General features: G+C 34.1%; 1 protein-coding gene and 1 long non-coding RNA gene across 7 annotated transcripts; both read left to right on the forward strand.

Annotated features, from left to right (window-relative positions):
• Positions 1-904: 904 nt before the first annotated feature.
• Positions 905-4,401, forward strand: LOC147501447 (uncharacterized). The gene is made up of 2 exons (XR_015219816.1): positions 905-985; positions 4,092-4,401. It is a non-coding gene; the product is annotated as an uncharacterized LOC147501447 (long non-coding RNA).
• A 5,215-nt stretch (positions 4,402-9,616) lies between these two features.
• On the forward strand, positions 9,617-21,316 carry LOC147501448 (F-box/FBD/LRR-repeat protein At1g13570-like). 6 transcript variants are annotated; one of them, XM_086606506.1, is made up of 7 exons: positions 9,617-9,843; positions 10,808-11,624; positions 11,748-11,857; positions 18,016-18,095; positions 19,355-20,246; positions 20,521-20,676; positions 20,766-21,316. In XM_086606506.1, exons 5-7 carry the CDS (start codon positions 19,359-19,361, stop codon positions 21,084-21,086), a joined length of 1,365 nt encoding a protein of 454 aa, XP_086462632.1. In that variant the 5' UTR covers positions 9,617-9,843; positions 10,808-11,624; positions 11,748-11,857; positions 18,016-18,095; positions 19,355-19,358; the 3' UTR covers positions 21,087-21,316. The 6 variants fall into 6 exon arrangements, with proteins under 6 accessions (XP_086462632.1, XP_086462631.1, XP_086462629.1 ...); XM_086606505.1 differs by having other exon boundaries at positions 18,020-18,095; XM_086606503.1 differs by lacking the exon at positions 18,016-18,095.
• Positions 21,317-26,081: the final 4,765 nt, after the last annotated feature.

Below are 26,081 nucleotides of genomic sequence, written 5' to 3' on the forward strand. Positions count from 1 at the left end.
TGGCTAGACAGGGGAAAGATAAGAACGACAAGAAGTAAAAGAGACATAAATGTATGTTTAATTAGGAACAAAATTAGTAGAAAAAACACAAGAAATCAGTGGCCTTTTACTGAGGTTTGGTTGGAACTAGAAACTTAAGGAAAGAAAGAGTAAGGTAGAGAGAAATGAGAGATGGGCTAATTAGTTTGTGTTGAATACTAGCACTTGTGCTTTCTCTCTTCTTGATTTGCGATCATTGTGGGTTAGCACTATGGTGTCTTTGAGTCCTTCCTTTGCTTTGATTAGTATCAATTTGATGAAATTGATCTTCAATTATTTATACAGACTTTGTGCAATCTGGACTATGATTCATCCTTTTATTACATGTCTTTCTAAAATGTTACATAGGGACAATTTTTCAAGCAATGACTCCGATGAAATATGCATCAATTTAGTTGCCTAACTAACTACTCTAACCCATTCTCTCTTTTTTTTTATATAAAAGTGTGTACTTTACCAATTGTATTTTTTCCATTTTTTTTGTCGTATTATGCTATTTATTTTAGTACAAGTGCTACATTGTGTAGAAACTATTGATAAGCTTAAGAGGTCATCCATTGTTGGTCAACTTATACTCTAGCAGAACCATGCATTTGTGGACTGGATCTTAACACGTTGGGATTGAGTACAGTCAACATGTGTAGAAGATGGACCACCTGAGGTCACACTAGAAACTTCCATGGGTCCATTCACTATCGAGTTGTACTACAAACATGCTCCAAGAACTTGTAGAAACTTCATTGAGCTATCTCAAAGAGGTTATTACGACAATGTCAAATTCCACCGCATTATTGAGGATTTTGTTGTGCAAGGTGGAGATCCTGCATGGGCACAGTCGTGGTGGCTTAATCAATATATGGTTCAAATTTGAAGATGAGATAAAACCCAAGTTGAAACATACTGGTGCTGGTATTCTCTCCATGGCAAATAATTTATATCCACCCAGGTTTGATATTAAATAGAGTTTTTGTTGTATTGTTTTGCCATATCAATTTTTAATATGTAGTTTGCGATTTTGTTCCTATCGTTTGTCGAGGTATCTCGCTTACATCACATGAAATTTTATTAGATCGTGCGTGTTTGAATTTATCTATTAAGAATATTTTTATCATCATTGTTCAGATAGTGATAGTGACGACTTATTTTACATCACTATCCATAAGCAATTATTTGATCTAGCTAAAAAAAATTAGTACATGCTAATTTTCAGAGTAGTTATGAATGTTGATGGTGTAGGTGACATTATCAAGGAGTAGAAGACAATATGAATTGGGAATGAGTTTATAGTGTTATCTTGAAAAGTACCATTATCAAGGATAATAAACTCAAAACAACACTTTAATAGTATCCATAGGATGTCTTCTTAAACAACCATTGCAATAGTTACCACCTAAAACCACTATAGTATAACACTCACATGAGCATCACTCCCTTTTTTTTGGGGCACGCAACAAAAACCACTAATTTTCTTTTGCTTTTATTTTTTCTTTTGAAAGGACTAAGCTCGGTAGATTTTAATGTTTAGTTGGCATGAATATTGGACTATATACTTTTGTTTCTTACTGTACTTTATTTGAGTTGAAGACGAGACTTATCCCACTTCATCGGGTTCTCATGGATCTCGATTTCTTTGGGGTGAAGTGTCATACTTGCTCACGAGCTTGTTTACGGTTTCTTAATTATGTTTTTTCTTTTTTTTTTATTTTTGTAGTATTTTTCTAAACTTTGGTTTTTCTAAACAAGGTATACTACTCATGAAAAAATTACATACTATATAGCCTTTATTTTACCAAAAGATTTGGAAAAAAAAAAAAGCAAAAGTGAAAGATGACATTAATTTTAGATGTTCCTCCTTAATTTATTGCTTTGACTTCATATATTAAGGAAAAAGCTGGCATGAATATTGAAAGAACACAAAACACAAGAAGTTGGTTGAGTAGTATTTTTCTAAACTTTGGTTTTGAGCCTTAAAGCGAGACAAGAAGCATTGTAAGAAAACATAGGCTTCTAGGTTTTATTTTATTCCATAGATTTTATTCCATAGAAAATGGTATGGGCATCCTATTTCTAATTTTAATTGTTCCAATCACACATACACTCAAAGTCTTGCAACCGGCAGTTGTTTGATCCTTACATAGACTTTGTTATGTTTCATATTTATTTTTCTTTTCCAGTATGCTTAAGACTATACTTTCCATGGTTTGTCATGTTGTTTCTACATGGGTCAGATTTTCTTAATTATTTTTCTAAATGTTTGCAAAATAGTATGGTTTGAACTAAAAGAACTATGCCCTTTGGGTTGCCATAGTATATAGTGGTCGTGTTTGCATACTTAATTGTGTATTCATGAGAGGCAAGTTGGTAGTTGAAAAGGTTGGCAAACATACAAGCGATACTACCTAAGCAGAGGCGGGCAACACAAAGCATGGGGTGGTAACCTTAAAACAATAATAGCTTAAGCGGGGTGAGTAGGAAGATAATATGAGAGGATTATTGTTGTACAAGGGATACTCGATCTCATCTCCTAATAATTGTAGTGGCCATTGTTTCATGTTTAAACCGGTTGGTCTCCGTAGGCAAATTGTTATCAAAAACACAATTTGGGGAGCCTAGAGCTCCAGGCATTCCCTTTCACCTGATAATATTGGATAGAAATACTCATGTTCCTTATCTCAATATGTTATTTTCTAATATACATATAGCTTAGTGGGGTTGAGGCATTTGGGTGTCATTTATATTAGTTTGTTTTATGTGGTTCATATATGGTTGAAGAATGAATTTGTTTATTCATAATATGACCAATTTTGTACTTCGTGTGTTTGTGGTTTAGCATTTTTTTATGTGTGGATGTTCATTCTAAACTTTTGTTGAATCTTATACTTTCAGGTCCACATCTTTAAGAATAATAGTTTATGTATGCGCTTAAGATTACAATCGAGAAGTGTTCATGCATTGAGTGCTGACATATCGTGTTTGGTCGAGGTTAGCACCAACCTATTATTGATGAATAGGGTTATGATCCTAAATTAATTGAAAATGTTTTGACTTTGTTTTTATATAGCATGTATCCAAGAAAATGGTAGGAAGCACTTTTGTTTTCTTTGTTAGCACGTTTTCAATTTTAATTGCATTGAGGGTCATCATATAAGCATAATGGTTTGCCCTGATTTAGTTAGAATTTGTTCGTGGAAGAAGTAGTGGCTAGCATGGTAGGTGTTAATGATTCTTGCTAGGGTTTTTTGAGTAGTAGAATATTATATGGACCAGAGGTATATAAGAAGCTAGCAATGACAACATGTCTATAAAACCAATTTTTGGTTCGGGAATGATTTGTGTGTATTCATTGTAGTCACTCTTCACCATTTGAAGTCAGACTTTTTATTTTCCTTTTTTTTTAAAGGTATGTTTGTGACTTCCACAATAGTGGTTTCCAAGATAAGGGTCATTTTCTTTTCTTTATAGATTTTGAAATGAAATGAATGTGTTTTTTTTTTTTTTTATCATATATGCTAACTAATTTGTTGAAAGGATTTCATTTTTGTGTTGTTGTCGTTACTCATCCTCCATTGTTGGATTAAATGGTTTCATGAGTGGTGTCATGTAGAACCAAAATTTTCAGAAGGTAGCGTAAATAGGTTTTCACAATCCCCATACCTAATTTGGGACTAAAGGTACACATTTGCATCTCTTTTTCACAATACAATAAGAATCCCTAGGACTCTTCTCAAGAAAGCCGGGAAAAAAATCTATGAATTATAGAATTCTTATGTTATTTGAAATCGATACAATTTTCGAATCAACTGGGAACAAAAAACAGTTATTGTAGTGCAGACTTTTTGAGATTTGACTAAGTTGATGGCTAGGAACAAAGACAACACTATTGTTGATGGCTATATCTGTTTTTATAAGTACTTTCAAATAGTGGAAATTTCACTAAGCTGAGTCGACTTGATCGAGCTTAAAGTCTAGCGATGTTAAATTGCTCTTTTTTTCCCGATAATCCTAGATGAGAAATTTAGCCTCCTAAAGTCTAACATTATTATTTTCCACAGGACTGCAACACCTAGGTAATGCATATATTGGAATGGGTATTCACCCAGTTGCATCGAACACACGTCTCAGTCAAGAATGCCCAAGAGAAATTAGTATAAGGTGTTTGCATTGGCTTGACAACAAGGTACCACCAACCTTATAGTCCATCGAATACAAGTGGATTGTGGAAATTGAGTGAGTTTAACTTAATGCACATTTGGTTAATATTGTATTGTTGTGTATTTTATTTCATCAAAGTTTTTTACTTTTATCTGTACAAAAAGTAGACACATCTTTAATGAAGTTTATTGAAGGTGATATTTGGTGGGAGTCATAGTTGTACAAGCTGCATTGCTTGCAAATTGTAAGCATTAAATAGCTCTTTAACCATATATTGTGTCTTTGTATGCAATATATTTAATTAAAGAGGTCTATTTTGCAAAATACATATGCCATTGTCAAGTTTCTAGACATATTCCATGATTTAAAAAACTATACCAATAAGCATGGCCACTAGAGATGTAGATCAATTGGATATAATAACATCATTAACAATTAGCTATATTTTTTTTTTTAAAAAAATCCTCGCTAAAGTATCTAAATAAAAATATGTAATTGTGTTGACCATAAGAGCTCATATTAATATAATTAAAAATTATTCAATTAAGTTAAAAACTGCAACTACACATGTTAAAGTTGACATGTCTTATAGGAATATATGTTTTTTTTTTTTTGTGAACATTAAACAAATTATATTGAGTAATTATATATATTAACTTTGTTTTTTTAAGAAACCTAAAGACAACCGTGCCGAAGGCATGGGTTATACCTAGTAATATATATATAAAGACTATAAGACAACATTTTCATTTATATGCATCTATATAATAAAAAACAGTGGTTTAGACAAAGGGTGGTGGGGATTAATTACCCGAATTACTATCAAATTACCAATCATATGCATGCTTCTGAATTCTTATCAACAACTACAAAATCCATGCATGTCATACAAAAATTAAAGCAAGCTAGCACCACTTGTTGATAAGGGTGGAATTTGAGCCGAGGGCTCGGAGCTCGGCTTGGGCTTGGCTCGTTTAAGCTCGGCTCGAGCTCGCTCGTTTACTATATGAGCCGAGCTCGAGCTCAAATAAAAGCTCGTGTAACAAATGAGTTTGATGAAGCTCGGTTCGTTTAGTTCAAATAACATATTTATAGTGTAAAATAACCGAGGGCTCGGAGCTCGGCTTGGGCTTGGCTCGTTTAAGCTCGGCTCGAGCTCACTCGTTTAACTATATGAGCCGAGCTCGACCTCAATTTAAAGCTCGTATAATTAGTGAGCCGAGCTTGAGCATGGTAAAGCTCGGCTTGTTTAGCTCGAATTCCACCCTTACTTGTTGACCAGACATAAGGATAGAGTGTTTGCATTAATTACCACATAAAAAGGCACAAGTTACCAAGACAAAAGGTCACATAAAATAAAATACCACGTACATTAACCGTACTTTAAAAACATTGATCCAGATGAGCACTAATAATACATACATGGAGAAGCAGAACATGTGTGCATGAAACCACTTAGAAACAAAAGAAGAACATAATTTTTTGAGAAAGTACCAATTCACCACCCTCATCTGCAAATTTCAGATAAGATATTTAGCTGCGTCAACTGCAACAAATCACCCAACATGTTTAGCAATTATAGATAGTGTCACTTGATGCATAAAACTTAAAGGAGTAAAAAATTAAATGACGCTTGAATTTCAGCGAAAAATGAAAGAGCAACTTGATAAAGATGATAGGGATTTACTCAAATTTAACCCATAAAACAATTGAAATTGCAAACCTCAATGAAGAGAATTTAGCAAGGTCGGCTTAAAATGGAAATACATTGGAATTTTTTACCCTTTAATTGTAGTCTCAAAATGAATTGTCTCCACATAAAAAAATATGTACTGGGAGTCCCTACAAAGAAACCAACAAATAATAGCTTAGCTATGAATTCATACGCCAAAATAACTACAAATTAATTTAAAAAACATAACCAAAATGGGCAAACATCAAACAATAGTAAAGGTTTTCTCAAATGAATTTAGTGAACGTAAGAGATACACATGTTAACAATACCAAGTGGTTGAACTTTTGAATCAATGAAGTCGTACCTTCTATCAAACTTTTCAATTTTCACTAAACATCAAGTGTCAGTGTTGGAGATGCTCTAAATGAATTCCATATATTTTTTTCCTAGCGTGCTAAATGAAATGAAACAACAAAAGGTGTCATTAATATGTTTCTTACTAATGTGTTGTACTTATTCCCAATTAATGTCTGATTTGGGTGGTCAACAATGGGAGTTAAGCATAGGGGTTTATCTTCACATGCATCACTGAGCAAATGAAATGGTTGTGCTCTAAGCATAGGCATTTTATTGTACAAAACATGCAGATTTGAGAATAAAATTTATTGTTGCAAAGAAAATAGATAAATATAATGAATAATTATTATTTTTTTCTTTTATTGTGACAAAAGAAACAAAAGGAGTGAAATAGGAAGCTATAGCCTAGGCATTTTATTAGTGCCGACTAGCAAAGTCGGTAAAATCTTTGGGTGATGATACTAGAGGTTTGGGGCTCGAATCCCGCCAGCATCAAAGAGTTAGTGACGATCTCATTTAAAACAGGCTTATCAAAAAAAAAAAAAAAATATATATATATATATATATATATATATATATATATATATATATATATATATATATATATATATATATAGTGGAGACTACGGTGTGCACGGGTCGGTTCGGTTTGGTTCAGTTTTAGTACCGAACCGATCTGATAAGAAATAAAAACCAATCCGATATTTCAGATAAGATGTGTCGGTTTTATCGGTTAGTAGCACAAAAATCTCATTTTCATACCCAATCAAATTTAAAACCGAATGAAAAAAAAAAACTTTAGATAGATCTTTGCAAAACCGGAATAGATCTTTTCATTCTTACAATAGATCCATACAAACCATCCAAAGTTTAAGAAAAAAATTAGAGTGAGAGAAAGAATAAATTGGTTCTTTGGGAGAGAGAAAAAGAGAGAAATAAAAAAAATAAAAAGACTAATATAAAGTATAGGAGATGATTGGTTGATTGAGGGAGAGATGTTAGAGTTTTGGAGAGGAAGAAATGGTGGTTGAGAGTTGAGAAAGAGAAGGGAGGTAGTAGTGAGAACTGAAAAGTGAAGGTGGAAAGTAGTTTAGGGTTAGTTCTATTTTTGGGTTTTAGATCGGACCGTCCAAAGTTAAGATCTAAGGGCTATAAATGAAAATTCTTTTATAAATAAATTGAAACCGGTTCGGATCGGGTTTTAACTGTTCAAATTTTAAAAAACTGCATACTTAACCGACTAGGTCGGGTTTCAACTTTAACTAACCAAACCGAATCACTAGTACTTAAAAACCGATTGAAACCGGTCGGTTCGGGTCGGTTCTCACATGTAGTTTGGTTTTTTGCACACCCCTAGTGGAGACCGAAGAATAAGTGAATAACCGAGAGCAATGTGCAGATAAGAAAGGATTAGTGGTAGATAGAAAGTTTAGTTAACGAGTGTCAATAGTTTATGGGTCCTGTTATTGGCGGACCCCATTTTGTGTTGGGCAGACCCCGACCTAATTTGGGGTCTGTAATTGTGTTGGGCGCAACATAAAGTGTTGGGCAGATCCCATCACCAAACCCGATCAAACAATAACAAACTGGAAATAACCAGTTACCACCCTTAGTCTCCACAAATTCACCAAAAACCTACCAAAACCAAAAACCAAAAATTGATTCGGTCTCCTGCCAAATTAAAGATTGATTCGGTCTAATCTCTCAGTTTCTCTTTGCGGCAAATTCTCGATCTCTCTTTGCAGGGGCAGTCTCTCACTCTTGGTCTATCTCTCTCCAAATTATCTTGCAAGTGATAGATGTTTGCCGAATGTATTCCAAAAAATGAACTCAGTGGGGAAAAGTCTTTTGACCGTTGTCTGTATTAAATTAAAGGTCCAATGAGTGGCATTTTTATGAGAGGGTTCAGTTAAACAGTTAGGCTGTGTTTTTGAAATATGCTATTTGTAGATATCTGCCTCTTCTCTTGCTCCAACTTGCATCTCATTCATTTGTCTCAATATGAGCACATCCAAATCCCTTTTAGTATTGCTTTTTATGTACCAGATTTATATGTGATGATCTCAATACTGGTTTTAGTCGTTTCTCTGCTAATCTGGGGAAGTTGTCCACATAATGTAAGGACTTGGTAGAGAGTTCCCAATCTACTCTATTTTGCGGTAACGAGAGAAACTAAGTAGTTGTGCGACCTAACAAGAGATGTTGCACCGTAATCTATCACATTTCTAGTACTTTGTAAAAACCACAAAAAAAATAGGTCTCTGTTGTGACAAGGGATTCTGAAGGCAACATTGCAATTGCAGCAGCCCAGGCGGAGAAGCCAATAAAAAAGATGGAAGGAAAACTTTTGGCAGCTGAATTAGCCGTGAGTGTAGCCAAGCATAAAGGATTAATTGTAGCTATATCTGATGGAGAATTAAAAAAAGTGATGCAGATTCCAGCGATGTGGTGAAGTCGGTGGTAAGTACTTCCTACGATGTGGCTAGCCCAACCAAAACTCTCAAGTGATGAACCGTCATATCGTTCGGGCTTAGCTTCTGCGACATAGCCGAGTCGTTTGGGAATTGGATTCAATACTTGACGGTGTCCCAACGATTTAGCAGTGTCGCTCTAGCTTCTCCTAGATGACTTCACTAGGTCAATTAAGCGAACTACATAGCGGTATTTATGACCGTCTAGATATGTTTGTTTTTGGAAATTCTTGGACTGAGAATTGTTTTCTGGAATTAGATTTTAAGAATTATCTTAGAAAAGGGAAGCCATTTTCACATTTGAATTTGTAAAATTTCAAACATTTTTTCAAATTTCTTATTTTTATTGACCAAATTTTGAGTGGATTATTTTTTAATTGATTACAATTTATTAATATGGGATGAAGCTAGTTTTTTCGCGAATTTCAAATAACTGTGTATTCTGTAATTTGTGTGGTTCAAATTTCAAATTACACTGTGGTGTAGTGAAAGTGGGGCTTAAACTACACAACGGTGTAGAGAAAGTGGAGTTCAAAGTACACTATGGTGTAGTGGTTTTTTTTTTTTGGATGTGGAGTATTTTAGGATAAGGGCAATAGGAGGTTGCAACAATTTACTTTTGATGTAGGTGGGGGTGCCTAACACAAAATATGTTTTTTAAGTTAATGGCAAATTATATTTTTTGGAGTCTGCCCAACACAAAATAGATGGTGCCCATAGCGAGTATCTAGTTTATTTAAATCACTAATTAATACTAACTAATGAACAAATTAGCGTTATTAAAGACTGGGCCTGTAGCTGTAGGAAACAATGTCTATTTGGGCTTAAGAGGAGGAGAAAAAACACAAAATAGTACCCAAAATAAAATTGGGCCGAACATAATTAAAGTGAGGAGCCCACTTATATAGGGTGAAGAAGTCTCGATCACCTTGCCTTCAAGCTTCAAACTAAATAATAAATTGGAATGTTATTTTATCGTAACGTTGAAAAATTGAAATCTGAAATGTGTGGTGTCAGCTTTAATTGTGTTAGCTTACGTAAGCGGCAAGTCCAAAACAATAAATATATTTCTCAAAAGAATTTATACAGCCACTTCAGTTGAAAGCCAACATCCTTGCCTTGCGTTCTGCCCTTTGCCCGTCTTGTCCAGTGAGTTTTACATTGTTTGATTATTAGATATGGTCTTCTTTTTACACTAATTCACTATGACTTCGTCTGTTTTGGGGAGGGTAATTTGAACAAATTAAGTGCTTCGTTATTTTCTTATTGTAATGTTGCTCCGTTGTAGGATTTTAGACCGAAAAAGTTATAAACAATTGGGTGTATGCTATGATTATTTAGGAGTAATTTACACCGATGCATGCCTATGTTGTATATACCACGCGTCCACGCCTAGGGAGGCTGCTACTGTCACCTAGGATAAATGGTGCCACAGCAATTTAGAAGTGTTTATTTCTTTTACCAAGGCAATCATCTTCTAAGCATTTTATTTTTGATTATCTACCTAGTCATGTATAAGGCTCTACGCACTTTCCTATCAGGAAAGGTTGTAGCGTTTGTTGGTTAGGATGTATTTTTTGTTTCATTACAAGGATTCTTGTAGATTGTTGTTGTTCATAATTTATGTTAAATTATAGACCTGATATAAACCTAAAGCTAGTAATGAACATGGTAATGAGTCTTATCATTATTATTTTTTTTCCATTTCTTGGAAATTCGTTCACAATGCTGAATTGTTTATTGCCTACTCTTAAATGTGGCGAGTAGAAAGGAGAAGCTTACTTTTTTCTGCCTAGCTATATGAATTTAATCTATGCAAAATAAAGGAGCGTCCTCCAGTTTTTCAACCTCTTTCCTGTCCTCCTTCACTAAGTATCCAGTAATTATCCACCACGACTCCATCACCTAGCGGGTTCCAAAATCTATTTATACAGTTTCCCCATGTAAGTGCATTTGATGTTTTCCAAGAGAATTAAGAGATCTAGAGATCTCCTATCTGTCCTGGACTCCTTTTTATTTAAATACTAAAACATGTTTTCTCATTGATATTGATATTGATATTGTATAGCTTTGTGATTGTTTCTTGACTAAGTTCTTTAGTGTCTCAATGTAGGAGATGTCCGCTGCATGCTCGTCAAGCTGAAGGAGATAAGCTTAGCTGTTTACCGGTAGAACTAAACCACATGATCACTAAGCGTGTGCCTGTAAGGGATATTGTGAGGACAAGTGCATTGTCAAGGAGTTGGAGGTTTGGATGGATGTCCATTTCCGAACTTGTATTCAATGCTCGCTCTGTCCCGCCTTCAGTTGAAGGCCAAAGAAACAGAAAGTGTGTCGACTTCATTAATCATGTGCGTTTACTTCACAATGGAACAATTTCTTGATTCGAAATTAAAACTACTTGGTTTGTTGTCGACCTGATGTTGATAAATGGATGCTCTTGCTTGCAAGAAAATTGGCAAGTGAACTCATCTTAGAGTTCCACCATAGGCCGCGCTATAAGGTTGCTTCTTCTTTCTTCTCGTGTCAAAGGTTTAACAACACTAAAATTGCATCTTTGCAAATTGAACTTGACCTTTGATGGAAGAGGGTTTCAGAGTTTAGTTGATCTTCATCTCTGTGAAGTAGCCTTTAGAACTGTGACAATTTAATGCATCATACTCAACAGCCCACTTGAAAAGTTGAAACTGATTAGCTGTGATGGTTTTAATCGCCTTAAGCTTTGTGCTCCTAATCTTCGGTTATTTCATATTTGTGGATATTCTGTGATGATCAACTTTAGTAATACAACAAAACTAGAATCTGTGCATATGGAATTGCTATCTTCTGGTGTTTGGGGTCTGTTTCCTTGGAAAGGACGCGCATTGGAAGATGTTCTTGGTGGTCTAATTTATGCTGAGAAGCTTAATGTTCTTAATCATTTCATGAAGGTATCTGGTTCCATATACCGAATATAGTTTATCTTTTTTAATATTGTCTTTTTTAACTGTTTCATGATGGTATTAGCTACTTCATTTAATAATACCCCTTTCGTAACTTTGCTGGAATATCAGATTTTACCTAAGCTATATATCATTGGTGGTCAACTTTGAAGACTCCAAGGAAATCTCCACTGCTCTGTCTTCTAAGAAGTGCAGTTTTCTGAAAAGCAATTTCTATCCAGGTAAGTCTTCAAGTCTTCCTCGACCAAGCAGAAATAGTGGCCTTGAAAACTTTGAACCTATGACTGTACGTATTTGGTATAAGCAGTAGTAGATTGTAGAGAATTTCTGATTTATCATGTCAATATTAGGCATTATGGTTTTTTCATGGTATACTTCTCACTCTAAATCATTGAGAAGAGAAGAAATCTGTCCAAGTATCAGACTATTAGTACATTGGTACTGTACAAAGTTTTGATTGCATCTTGTTGATAACTACCTTTGGCTGTGGAACTTCCTAACTAGACCCAACCAAAGCCCACGTAACACATCTTTGATTTTTCTAACTCATACTTACCCCAATAACATATACTCAATTTGCTTTTATACCAAGCATAGCCTACCTGTATACATCTTTGATTGTTGTGGTTTTGTGTTGGATTTCCATACTTTAAAGAGCTACCATTCCAACGGACAGTTGGTGCATTTTTTTTTAATGGTTATGGGGTTAAGGCAGGCCCCCATGGCCCACCTGTATTTATTAAAAGTTGAAACTTACAAAGCCTCCCTAAAGGTTAGATCATTATAGGGAAGCGTACAATAATTTACAAGATCCACAATTGATACATTTAGATAACAATGAATCCAATGATATCTCATTCTCCTACTTTCTGGCCATGAATTGCTTCACTATCTTTAGGTGATCCTTTCTTAGATGAGTCTGCGCTTTCTCATAGTCACAGAAGAAACCCTCGCAAGCACAACATTCGTAAATGATTCCTAGAGTGTCTTCTCAGAACTCTTTAGTGTAGTCCTTAATTCCTCATCCTTCTGTTTTTAACTATTGACTTTACATTTGTCATCGTTGCAAGGGTAGGCTCTACTTCACCCAAGAACGCTCTTGTATTCTTTTGGTTCTTTTTGGTTCACAACACTCCTTTCACTTTGATCCTTATACGGTGTTGTAGACTTGTAGATCCTGACGTACTCTTAGGAACATGATCTGTGAAAATTTCTAAAGACAGTTGGTACATTTAGATGAAAGGGACTCTTGGAACCACAAGTACATCTGGAAAACGTCCTTCCCAAACTTGAAACCTTGGAACTAACTGAATTCAAGAGAACACAGCATGAAATGAAATTTACATTCTGATGAATGCAGTGATGTTTCAGAGTGGGATGACCGTAGGTAGAAGAACACATGTATTGGAACTATTGATCCAATTGGCACAGATCGAACAAAAGCTATATTATCAAGCCAAGCGTAGAAACTAGTGCAAGTCTCATAAAAAGAATAACTGACAACAACTATGCTAGGAACCATATTTACTAACACAAGGACTTGAAGACAAATCATTTATCACATTAGGATAATTTAATTTGAGTCTTCCGACTTAGTTTTTGGAAGGAAACCTCTAGTTTTTTGTAACTCGAAAGTCCACATTCTAGCTATGTGAACTGAAAAGGCGGTACTGACAACTACTGTACTAGGATTCATCTCTAAAGTCTAATATGAACTGCAGAATTCTCCAAAGTCAAAGAAAAAAAACAGGCATATTTTAAATTGTACCGATACTATTAATCAATTAAAGTTATTTCGAAGAACTAATAGGATCATCAAGGGGCATTAAGGGTATAAATGAGTTAGAAATGTTCCATGGATTTTCCCTTGGGGCCACTAGAGTGGTATACTAATCATATGCAAGGACCAAAAATACTAAAACCTACGATGCCATTGGCACTCTAGGCTAAGCACTTAATATTGGTTTTGTTTTTGGAGTTAATCCGTCAATAAGCGATACGCAGTTACTCGGTTTATGGAAGATTACTAACTGAATTAATGGGTACATATTTGGCCTTGCCAAAATATACAATAAAAACTAGAAAGTAGAACCGTGCATATGCACCGACTCTTTTGAAAACTTGCTCAACAATCATAAATATACATATTATACATATATAAATTTTCTAACAAATCGTGATTTTCATTTTAGTCGCTAATCTCCGTTTTAATTTCCTAACAAATTGTTTTAATTAAATTTTAAAAACCCATTTTTTAATATGAGAGAGATCTCGTTTTAATAGAAAAATTATTCTCGCTTTAATTAGATATGTTAGATTTTTCCTTTTCAATAGGGGAGGAATTCCTGTTTTAATAATAGGAAAATAATTCTCGTTTTAATTATAAGTGTTAGAATTTCTTTTTCTAATAAGAGAAAAATTCTCGTTTTAATAGAAGAAAATGATGTGAAATTTTAATAGAGTTCAAAAAATACCCTTTGTGGGAGCTTTAATATTAAAATATAGATATTGTCGTTCCAATATATATATATTAGAATTTTCCACGCTCACTTTTCACACTTCCCCGGATTGTTAAGGAACATGACCAAAATGCCCTCACGTTTTGCCAAACACCAAAAAGCCACCTGTCCTCTCTAGTCTGCACCCACATTTTTCCTTAAGACCTTAATGGTTAAACACCCCAAAACAAAATCACAAGAAATCCTACCTCCATCATAACGGCATAACCCAGTTCTTAAAAACCCACAAAAAACGGATCTGTCAATAGAGGAAGAAAAAGGTGGAAGATGGTGGCTTGAACTCACACCTCAACGTACCCTCATGTTCACAAATCACACAAGGCGGAAGATGGGGTTTTCAATTTCGAGCGGTGTCGATAGAATTAGGAGTGAGAGCAACTTGTTGCAGGGTAAGCCAGTTTTCAAATGGTCTATTAAAGCAAGTATGGTGCTAGCCTTTGCTATTGCTACCTTACCTACTTGGTGACTAGCAAAAACATAAAATATTGGCAGAGCTTCATCAACCATGGATCGGAATTGCTCAAGTCTGTGAACATCTTCATTAGTGGAACAAGAATACCTCACCCTCACTGCACGACTGGACCACCCTTATTCCCCTGATTATATTCACAAGTTAAAAAATTAATGTTGTTGCACTGTTGATTGGTTAGGTGATCAAAGAATGCTTCAATTAATTAAAAGATGAAAGAAAGGTAATTGTTTGATCGAGTAAGCTTTGGATACCATTCGAGCAACATCAAATGAAAAATTGGTAATCAACTTGAAGTAAGAAAAGCTTAAAAGATGGTGAAGGTTTTAATATTGGAATTTTCCGTACAAATGATGATGAAGGAGCTGCAGCTAGATAAATGAAACGTAAATACTCAAACGTATATTTAGTAAAAAATAATAAAAAAGAAAAAAGAATGCAACACTTTTGTCCAATTCTCACTAAATACATGACACGTGTTGACCATGCACCTAAGAGGCGATATGGAGTATTCAGCATAAAAGTAAGTAGAGAGGCAGCTGACTGTTGGTGCTTGCAAAAGATAATAGCATTTTGGTCAAGTTGCTTTACATTCTAGGGAAGTGTAAAAAATGGGCGTGAAAAATTCCTCTCTATCTATCTATCTATATATAAGCAATGGATCTTAGAAGAATACCATCATACTTGAGCTCTTTTATTATTTTTTCTTTTTGCCCTATCTAGTATATATATATATATATACAATAGTATAAACACTAATATTTTCCAAATTTAATTGGGTATCAGAGATGCAACAAACAATATCATATTTCCATAATCACATCCAACCAACTCAATCTTAGAGTAGAATAGTAGAATGGAGCATCAAACACAAAAAACAGTAAAAATTAATATATAAAAATAAAAATAAAAATAAAATAAAATAAAATTACAAGAGATGAGAAGAAAAAGATAGAATATATATATGTACCAGTACATTTAGCCTTCTTTACAATAGGACCAAAAAAAAAATGTAAAAATAACTTATCTTTGTTTTTTTTATTACGTTTCTTTTCTTTCAGAATTCCATTGTTAATTGTATGTATTTCTTTGTTTTTGGTGGGGGACCGATATTTTTAGTTATTTTTCTTTGCTTGGTTAGGTGAGAAATTGGTGATCTGACGATTAATAGGTCCGTTTGGCAAGAGATTGGTCAATGAAAAAGAATGGGAAATTGTGAATATTTAATTGTTCAACCAGTGATATGCGATAACCGGTGATTAATCTGTTGACTAAACTTCCTAAATCAATTAGGACTCTTAATAGAAATAACCACAATTTTCCTAATAATAATAATAGACTAGTTTCCTAACATAATCGACGATTAATCATGATATTAATTGCTTAGCACCTTGGGTGTTTTCACAATGCTCATGTTTTCAACGCCCGAAGGCTTGTTTGTAGCTTTTGATATTTTAAAAGAACTCAGGGAAGTATCGTTTCCAACACTACCTATTTTATAAATCTTCAATATTTAGGTAAAAGTTTATGATACTTGTATGTAACTAATTTTTCATAAAAATTTCTTATTACATTGCATTATTAAATTGTGTTCGTTACTATTTTAACTTGATATAATTTTTACCATTTTTTTTACCTTACATAATGTGATCTATTGTTAATAAATTTCTATTTTTATATATATATATGGATAATAATGTTCCTAAAGTGTATTTGTTGTTTTTATTGTGTTACTTAAACTGTTCATAAAAAAAATGATGTTAAAATTGGTAGATTTAGCTGCTTACCTAAAAGTTTGAAGATTTAATCATTTTCCTAAGAAGTTTTACAAAAAATGAATGATATTTTTACCTAACAACAACATTATTAATATGAATTGTATCGAAAATTGTGGATGCAACGAGAAGTCAAAAAGTCCCTACATTGTACTTCTATACTATTTACACTACTGTTTTGCTCGACTTCGTGGCCATTCTTAAAACCTTTTTTTTTTTCTCCCTATTCTTAAATATTAGATTCACGTCCCTACTAAAATATCATTTTTAGATATTATCATTATGTAATTGTTTTGGGCTTAAATTAAAATTAAGAATTGTTGTGTAGGACTGGTGTGAATACTATGTTATATGTGGACGTGACATGCAAAAAAAATAAATAAATAAATAAGTAAATAAAATGCAGTTTTCCTCCTTAAACAACAATTAAACGCTTGTAAATTGAAAATTTTCACTTTTAAAAAGATTACTAGTCCCAATACAAAGATGAATTCATATTTACATATGAATTTCATCCAAAAACATAGTGCCACATTATGGCTACACGAATGTATGTAAATGGTTAACTTGGTGAAACACGCATGCACACATATAATAAATAGTTGGCCAAACTTATTAGACACATGACAAACATGAATGATAATTTAAAAATGGAGAAATAAAAAATGCTCACTTATGGTTGCTCAAAAAATCGGTCTTATGACTAGGATATGATATCCATCCAGTGCGTCAAGCACAACATTAGTGTATTAGATGTACACCAATGTTTAGAAAACCCCTCCGATTGGATTTAGCAATATTCTCAGTTCGCTTTTGTGAAAACCAGAATTTTTGGTTTGACCTTACAAATGAAATGAATTTTTTTGTCTAGAGTTAGCTCTAATTCGAAATAAACCGGACCTTACAGTTTTTTTTTGGTTAAGTGGTTGTTTAGGGGAATTGAACTTAGAACCATGCATAACAAACTAATACATTGACCATTTTATTGTGCAATTTCAAGTTAGTATTCTTTAGTGATATCAACTCTAATATCAGTAATTATTTGGAACTTTAAATTTGTTATTCTTATTGAATTTATAATTATGAAATAACGTAATCCACATAAAATACCGTAAACATATGCAAATCGGTTTGACCAAATCCAACCATGGTTAAACTAGGGTCGACCATTTGAACAAAAAAATTGGTTCGATTACCAGTTTGATTTTCTAAACATTGACTCGCATACTGTGTTCAACACAACAAGGTGCAAAAAGACTGCATCCTAATATAAATGCCAAATCAACTAAAAGTGAGGTATTAGATCATAAATTGATTCTCACGAAAATTTGAATTTCAGAAGTGGGATTTTACATACGATAATTATTTTTAAACAATTAAAACGTGACTAATATTGTCCAACTTTACTCCATATATTCAAATCATATCTAAAAAGGCAACTTTTGTAAATGTCTATCCGAAGATGCCTCGTTAAATGAATTGAAATCTTTTGATATCACGTTTCTCATAAAGTTTTTGTCTCTTTTTAAACAAAACTGCTCTTACTAGCCGTCTACTTGTCACTCTTCTGTTCTTTTTTTCCTCCATTTCTTTCCAAAAAAAAAAAAAAAAACTAGGAAGGCTCTGGAAAGACGTTCCCTGAAGAATTTCACGAAGCGAATTGAGAATTGAAAAAAATAGCAAAAGCTAAATCAAGGTAAGAATACTAAAACCTTGACTTAAAATTTGTTTTCCAATTGATGCATTTGTTAACTCAAGTTAATTATAACTACTCAAGTAATTTTTGTTTCCTTCAAATGTCTCACATTTCTTTTGTTTCCCATTATCCTTCTACCTTGATAGTTAATACAGGTAGTAGCAAAATAAAAAATTTAATAATAATGTTAATTAAAAAAATTAAAAATTAAAACTTGTATATTTTTTATTCAAATCCCATTTTATATCCTTCTTATTATAACAAATTTAGTTCAAATTACGGTTTGACAAAACAGTTTCATCTAAAACCTTACTTTCCTCTTTATTTTTTCTTTTTTACTACTTTTACGATTAGTATTGGATTGGATTTGATTAGTGGGCCAATGCGATCGAGCACGATGAAAATAGATTTGGATCAACATACTAGATTGTTCTACTAGAAAGTCGAAAAAAAAATAACTTATTTTCTGGATAGTCCATTTCCGATTTGATATATTTAGCCATCCCTCCATTACTCTAGCATCCTTATGTCAATAAATTCAAATATATATAAGACACAAATATCCATACATTTAATACTGGAACCTAAAGGAAAAAATAGGCAACACGATAGCAGAATATATCTTGTGTCTATCCTGCTCGGTCATTAATATAAAAAGTCTCTCCTGCAAGATAGAGAGAGGAGCAGTGGGGCCTATCTTTTTTTTTTGCTGATGATCGCCTTTCCTGTTCTTCAATACAACAGTTAAGTGAGTTCAATCCAAAGTTCATTGTATCATCATGTCACCCAAAACGTAATTCGTGACACTTTTAAATTGGCGTAAAGCATGTTGTACTTTTATTTTTGTCTACTTTTGTATGAAAAATAGGTAAAAAGAGGGGGCATTGGCTCTAAAACACAAAGTGGAGCCTTGATAGTACTTGTCGTAAGGAATATTTTGTGTATGTATATATTCATCTGTGTACATTGGTATAAAAGTGTACATATAGCGCTTTTTAATCTGTGTACATCTGGTGAGGTTTGAGTTAGTCCTACTCCTGTACCAAAAATGACTGAACGAGAAAATTTTACATTTTCATATAAAGATACAAGACATTATTTCAGCAGGAACTTGTTGCTACACATTGTTGAATGACAAAGAGGGACAAAATTTAAGCATTAGTTTTTCGTTTATTGTTAACATATGTCATTGTTACGAGTTTTGTTATCTTGGTTTTTCAATATTTGGTATGACAGTCTTTTTCCCGCTTTCTCATTAGATCAATGATTTATTGGATGCACCCACAAGGCTGTTCTCAACGTAGAAGAAAGCTCACTGTTAGGAGACCTCCAGATTATATAAGCAATCTCCCTGATGGGATTATAGAGGAAATTATTCAACGTTTGCCGATAAAAGATTCTGTAAGGACTAGTGTATTATCCACCAAGTGGAAGAACAGGTGGATGACGATTCCAAACTTGATATTCGATGAGCACTGTATGAGACAGTCGTCTAGGAAAGTACTCACTGACAAGTTTGCAGGTATTATTGATCAAGTCTTAGTGCAACACACAGGTCGAATTGATAAGTTCAAACTCTCTGTTTACTACCTCAAAGCAGAATATGCTTGTTCATACATAGATCATTGGATTGATGTTCTCTCCAAGAAAAGGATACAAGACTTGTCAATAGAAATCGACAAAGGTTGTGTTTTTGTGGTGACAGATTCCCTGTTTTCTTGCAAAAATCTAAGAATTCTGAAGTTAAGACAGGTCTTAATCCGACACCTACCTGCTGCGTTTAATGGTTTCAAACATCTCAAGGATCTTTATTTGGATTATGTCATAATCCATTGTGAAGATGACTTCTATAGCTTATTGGCATCTAAATGTCCTCTTCTTGAGAAGTTGACAATGAAAGACATGGGCAAGGCTCCATTTGTAGTTCAAGTTCCTCCTACTCTTAAATACTTGCATCTAATTGGAATGTTCACCAATATGCGCATTGAAAATGCAGAGTTTTTAACTGTTTTTGTGATTCGTGTCTCGACGAGGACAAGGAGCTTGTACGAAGTTAAGCGTCTCCAGAAAAAAGAAACATGCAACTTAAGTATTGTTCTTGCTTTTCTACCACGCATTGAGAAACTTGAATTGTGGTCATATGCTATGGAGGTAATTGGTTATTTTTCTTTATTTAAAACTATGTTACATGGACACGCCATATTTTGAACAAAATTCCGTGTCGGATACGTATCCACGTGTCCGTGTCGGACACATATGGGACACATATTGCATGTGATTTACCTCAATTTTCAATATTTTGCCGTGTCAGAGACTTGCTATCCATGTTGGATACGGACACACCTATCCGTGTCAATGTAACTTAGATTTAAAATAAGACCTCCTTCATAAATCTCTAATTCTAATATTTTACATTTGCTTTCAGTATCTCTCAATTGGATTCATACCTGTAAAGCTTCCAACAATGCTCATTTATCTGAAGGAGATTTTCTTGGTCATGGATATTGGAAACATAAACGACCTGGCATCTGCTTTTTGCTTGTTCAGAAGCGCACCAAATCTTGAACGAGTCCGAATTGGTGTAAGTAAATGTTTGTATATGTCGATGTACTTCCGTCGTATTGGATTTCATTAAGTTCTAAACTTTCCTTTTTTCATATAATCTCATAGGAATGGTTCAGCACTCCAACTAGCATGGAATATGCTGATCTGTTCTGGCATATACAGAAAAAGTTCCTTTATAGATTCAATAAACTTAAATTTTTGAGGCTGGAGCAATTGTCATGTTGGACTTCTGAAGTGTTGCTGATTGATTATATGATGAGGTACTCGCCACACCTGGAAGAATTGATTATTGAAGTGAAAGAGACCGTAAATACACAAGGATTCTTGTGGTTCAAACATATAGTGGGACGCTATAGGTCTCCACGGACAAGAGTTGTAGTAAAAGTGGTGAAAGTGCACGACCGTTTTGAAAAAGGTTTGTCATGAAGGGGACATTTACACTACTCTGCTTGTCTAAGAGCTGATGTTTCATGTACCCCTTTCTCTGTTTCCTTGTCCAGTTTATTTAGTATTCAGGAAAAACTATGATACCATTTTAGCTTAAAGTTTGACAGAATAAGTCATTTGGCAAAACATTAGTTTAAACTTAGAACAGCCATGTTTCTGTTATGCAGTTTTCAGTTCTTTTTCTAATAATAATACTGATTTTATCAGTACATTCAGTCTTACTTACTTTATTCTTTTTATAACTGAATCTGGTAGTGAAAAGTATGTTATGCCTGAAACTCATAGTTAATTTTTTTCTGTGTCTTTATTATTAACCTTGATTACAAGAAAATAGATTGGTAAATACTATCTTACCAGTATTGCTTATGTACCATATGCCAGCAGAAGATTTTTCCTAGGACTGTTGGTTGTTAGAAACACAGAAAAATGAAGCACAGAGTGACACAAATAGAAAAAAGATGGAGTACTATTGCTAAAAGTGAATCTACTTCCAAGGTTTTACTCTGAGTAATTCTGAAAAGCTAGTGTAGTACAAACTTAACAGATCCCTGAAGTCAGAAAACTGAACCATAGATTCGTACTTGCCCTAAAACCTAGAAGCAGTAAAACCCCTATAATGTTCTACCCCGTTAATGCCCTATAATGTTATTAACACGGATGGGGAACGATAAGAACAAAAGAGGAAACCACATGGGTGAATTAAACCACATAGATTCGTAGTGGCTAATTTGTGAACTTCGGACGGGATGCTTGATTCTGTCTCGTGTTTTTAAAAAAAATGGTTTTTTTTTTCTGATAGAATGTTTCATTGTTTCATTCCGTCTCGCGTGTTTTGTCGACTTTTTTCGGTTTTTTTTAACTTAAGACAAAATACCTCCGGACGGAATCCAGCATCCCGTCCAAAATTATTTTTCACATTTGCATTTTCACCTAACTTTTCGCCAAAACGGTAGAAAAATGGAAAAATACTGCCTATGAGGTGAAAAGAGGGGAATTATAGTCGACTGGATTGGGAATGCTATAAAGGAACTGAAATTAAAGCCTGTTACGCCTGGCGAAGTATCTTTATGTTTTTAAACCCGACAGACTCGTACTGTATAATTGGGTTCTTCTGATATGAAACTATTTGTTGGTTTTATTTATTTATTTATCTATTTTTAATGTTATTATTTCTAAAATTTGGAAAATACATGTTGATTTCTTTATTTTCTTTTGGTATCTTTTGCTCATTGAGATGTGAATGTCAACTAGGGGTGGGCAATGGGCCGGTCGGGATAGCCTAACCCTAAACATTTAAACCCCTTCAGATATTAAGATCGGGTTGGCCCAGCCTTAAAGTCAATATAGGGTCGGGTCGGGTAGGGTCACAAGTCTAAATCTTAAGCCCTGACCCTATCCTAAGCCTTCTTTAAAGGCTTTAGGGTCGGGCCTATACATTTTATTCTTTTTACAAATGTTATTTTTCAGACAAAAGTTGTTTTTGGGTTTCTGTGTTACAAATTTACGCTGTATTTCGCTTTAATAGTGTGGAAGAAAACCTTTTAGTTTAGACTTGGCACGGATGTGAATAAAACTATAATTTATAGAAAATAAGTGGAAAAAGAAATCGGAATAATAAGTTCTAGAATTTGATTTGATGATCAAATAAGAAATAAAGTCTTATTTTTATTAGGCTAGTGCTTCATTGTTCTTCACAATGCTAGGTTGACAAATTTTTTGTTATATAAGACAAGTTATTGGAAGTATTCTTGGATGTAAGTGATAAATTTACAGCGACAATGTTATTTTAATTGAAAATATTTAACAAAGAGTTAGACAATTATGATATGTGTATTTATAATAAAAGTGTGAAACTATAACTAGGGCTTGGTTAGGGTCGGGCCTATATTTCAGAATCTTAGCCCTAGCCCTGTCCTATATGGCATTAGGGCCGGGTCGGCCCTGCCCTAAACTCTATGAGGGCTTTAGTTGTGAGGGCTTTATAGGGCTTAGAGTCGGGTCGGTTAGGGCCGGGTTAGAGTCGTTAGGGCCAAATTCCCACCCCTAATGTCAACAGATCTGTCGGTCTGTCCGATCTGTATATCCCGTTTCGTTTCTTGTTTTCTTCATCTTTGATATCCTTGTGTACATTATTAAGTAGTTTTAGTCACAAGAATTTTGATCTAGTTCTTCGCCATGTTTTTTTTGTTTTCTGTCCTTGTCTTATTTATGGTGTGCTTTATTTATGCTTCAATTGTTGGTCGGTGCCTGATGCTGATGAAATTGATCATAGCTCATGAATGTATCCCATTATTAAAAAAAAAAAACTTAGTTTTTGTTAATTTTGGAACCTTAATAAGTTTTCTTTTAGAATGGGAATTGAAAGTATAATTTCAAGTAGTTAACATTCTTGACTATATGAAAATCTCAAGTTTTTGTCATAAACTTAGAATTATTTGATTTTGGGGGATTTGAGGTTTCAATTCCGGTGTAGAAAGTGTGGCCAAATAGGATGATTATTAATTTTCGGAAATATATTTTGAATTCCACTTTTTGGTTGCCAAACACACCCTAAGTAGAAATCTCTTAAAAAGAGAATTGTGATTGGTCAGGGAGGGATTGAATAAGGCCGACCCTGTGTTTCAAAAGGCCCAATACAAAGTCTGAAAAATTGGGCTTTTGTTTCTTTTTTTCTTTGGGGTTTTTGACTAACACCCCAAAAGTAGACCCCTTTTTGAGATAACCCCTATTTTGAGAATCATTACTAATTGCCCCCCCCTCCGTCTATTTTGTGAGTACCGTTAGTTGATATTTTTCATATTGGCCATTTTACCCCTACCGGGAATATTTTTGGATTAATTTTGAGAGAGAAAAAAAACCCCACAATACAAACTTTAATTTTGAGAGGTAGTCTCAAATTGTAAAATGTCAACAACACTATCACTCTAAGCTTCACCAGCTCCAACAACACCACCATCAACACCAGCCCATCTCCCAATGCAACCTCCTCACCACCAGCTACAACACCACCCTCCGCCTCTCCACCGCCACCTAAGGCATCACTACCGCCCACACCTCCTACCACCTCCTACAACACCTGCAGGCTCTCTATCGCCTTCGGTGACACCGACACCGACACCAACACCGACCACACCTTCACAATCTCTACCGCCACCTCCTAGAAATACAAATAGTCCATCATCACTTCCCACGCTGGTTTCTGGAAGACCACCACCCTCGCCGCCATCGCTATTGTAGGGGTTATCACCACCATCTCCGTCTTCGAATGGGATATTGATTGGAACGGTGGTTGGAATTGCTATTAGTGGAGTAGTAGTGTTTGTTGTATTGAGTTTGTTGTTTATTTGTTATAAAAAAAAGAAGAGAATAAAAGATAATAGACCATTGGATTATTATGGTGATGCTCTTCTTTCTAGACCTAAATGTTGGATTTTTTTTTTTTTTTTTGATAGTTTGGGTCTTGATTGTTTTTTATTTTACTTATTTTGATATGTTAAGTTAATAGTGAATTCACAAACTTTAACATAAATTTGTGTTTTAAGTTTCATTAACTTTTAATTTTTTTCCTAATTTTCTGATTTTTTGAGAAGGTTGGTTAATGATCAAAGATGCATGTTAAAAATGGATGGTTTTTACAAGTTTGAAATAAGAGCAAAATTGTCAATATAAAAAATACCAACGACGTTACACACAAAACATATAGAGTTGGGGGCTATCAGTAATGATTCTCGGGTTATCTCAAAAAGGGGGTCTACTTTTGAGGTGTTAAGTCAAAAAACTCCTTTTTTTCTTTTCCGGTAAAGAATTTTGTCTGGTTTCTAATACTATAGTGGGCTTTTAAAAGCTTTACGGGGCATATATATATATACGGTTTGTCTAGGGTGCCACTCTTAGAGTGCCACCCTTATCTCACTCTTCATTTGAGCCGTCCGATCTCGCCCTCTAGATCTCAAGATCTAATTCACCCAATTTACCGATATTTACCGATATTTCGATATTTCATCATCTTCTCTAAAAAAAAAACAAAAAACCGATCTTCACCAATACTCTACAGACCGATCTAACCAAAAAAAAAAACCGATCTTCACCAAAAAAAAAATCAACAAAAACCGATCTTCACCAAAAACCGATCTTCACCAAAAAAACAGACCGATCTTCACCAAAAAATGCAGACCGATTTTTTTTATTAACAAAAAATACCAAAACACCTAAATTGGGTTGGGTTTCTCTCTCTCTCGGCTTCTTCTTCTCCAATTTGAACCAAGCTTCGGATTAAGGTATTTTCGAACATTTAATTCGCTTTGATTTGTTGTTTAATTAGTAAACAACAAATTGGGTATATTGTTGGATGTTGTTTAAATGGTTGAACCTAGTAAACTTTATTCTTGGCAATTGTTTAAAACGCTAAATTGGGTGAATATCAGAATAAGTAAACAAGCTTAAAACGCTTTGGTTTAACCGTTTATTGGGTATGAAATTGTTTATATTGTTGTTTGGAACAAGAAACTTGGAAGTAAAACAAGTTTCTGTATTTGAAGAAAACATTAGACAACCGCGTGTATGAACTTTATTCAAATTGGGTAAACTTTCGGTAGTGAATTTATTCGAATTGGGTAACCTTTATTCAAATTGGGTACATGTAATAATTTTGCAAATTTAATTAGCTTTGAATGGTATTTAGTTTAATTAGCTTTAATGGTATTTTCGTTGCCGTATTCTTCATGCTTTAATGGTATTTTCGTTGAAGTTTGAATGTTATTTAATTAGCTTGAACTTTGTCGTATTCGTCATGCCGTATTCTGGCAGAGTTTTGAGAGTTCGTGAACTCGCCGAGTTTTAATTTCGCCGAGTTAGGTGAACTAGCATATTCGTGAGTTTTAAATTTCGCGGAGTTGGTGAACTCGGCTCGAGTTCGTGAATTCGTGAGTTTTGAACTCTGTCCGAGTTTTAAATTTCTCAATGGGAGTTTTGAAC

This window comes from Coptis chinensis, chromosome 4 (assembly GCF_015680905.1).
Source record: "Coptis chinensis isolate HL-2020 chromosome 4, ASM1568090v1, whole genome shotgun sequence".
NCBI lineage: Eukaryota > Viridiplantae > Streptophyta > Magnoliopsida > Ranunculales > Ranunculaceae > Coptis > Coptis chinensis.

Coding starts and splice junctions, on each gene's coding strand:
- LOC147501448 (XM_086606506.1), top strand. CDS start 19,359: ATGATTTATTGGATGCACCCACAAGGCTGTTCTCAACGTAGAAGAAAG. Junction 20,247..20,520: donor TGTGGTCATATGCTATGGAG/GTAATTGGTTAT, acceptor ATTTGCTTTCAG/TATCTCTCAATTGGATTCAT. Junction 20,677..20,765: donor TTGAACGAGTCCGAATTGGT/GTAAGTAAATGT, acceptor ATAATCTCATAG/GAATGGTTCAGCACTCCAAC.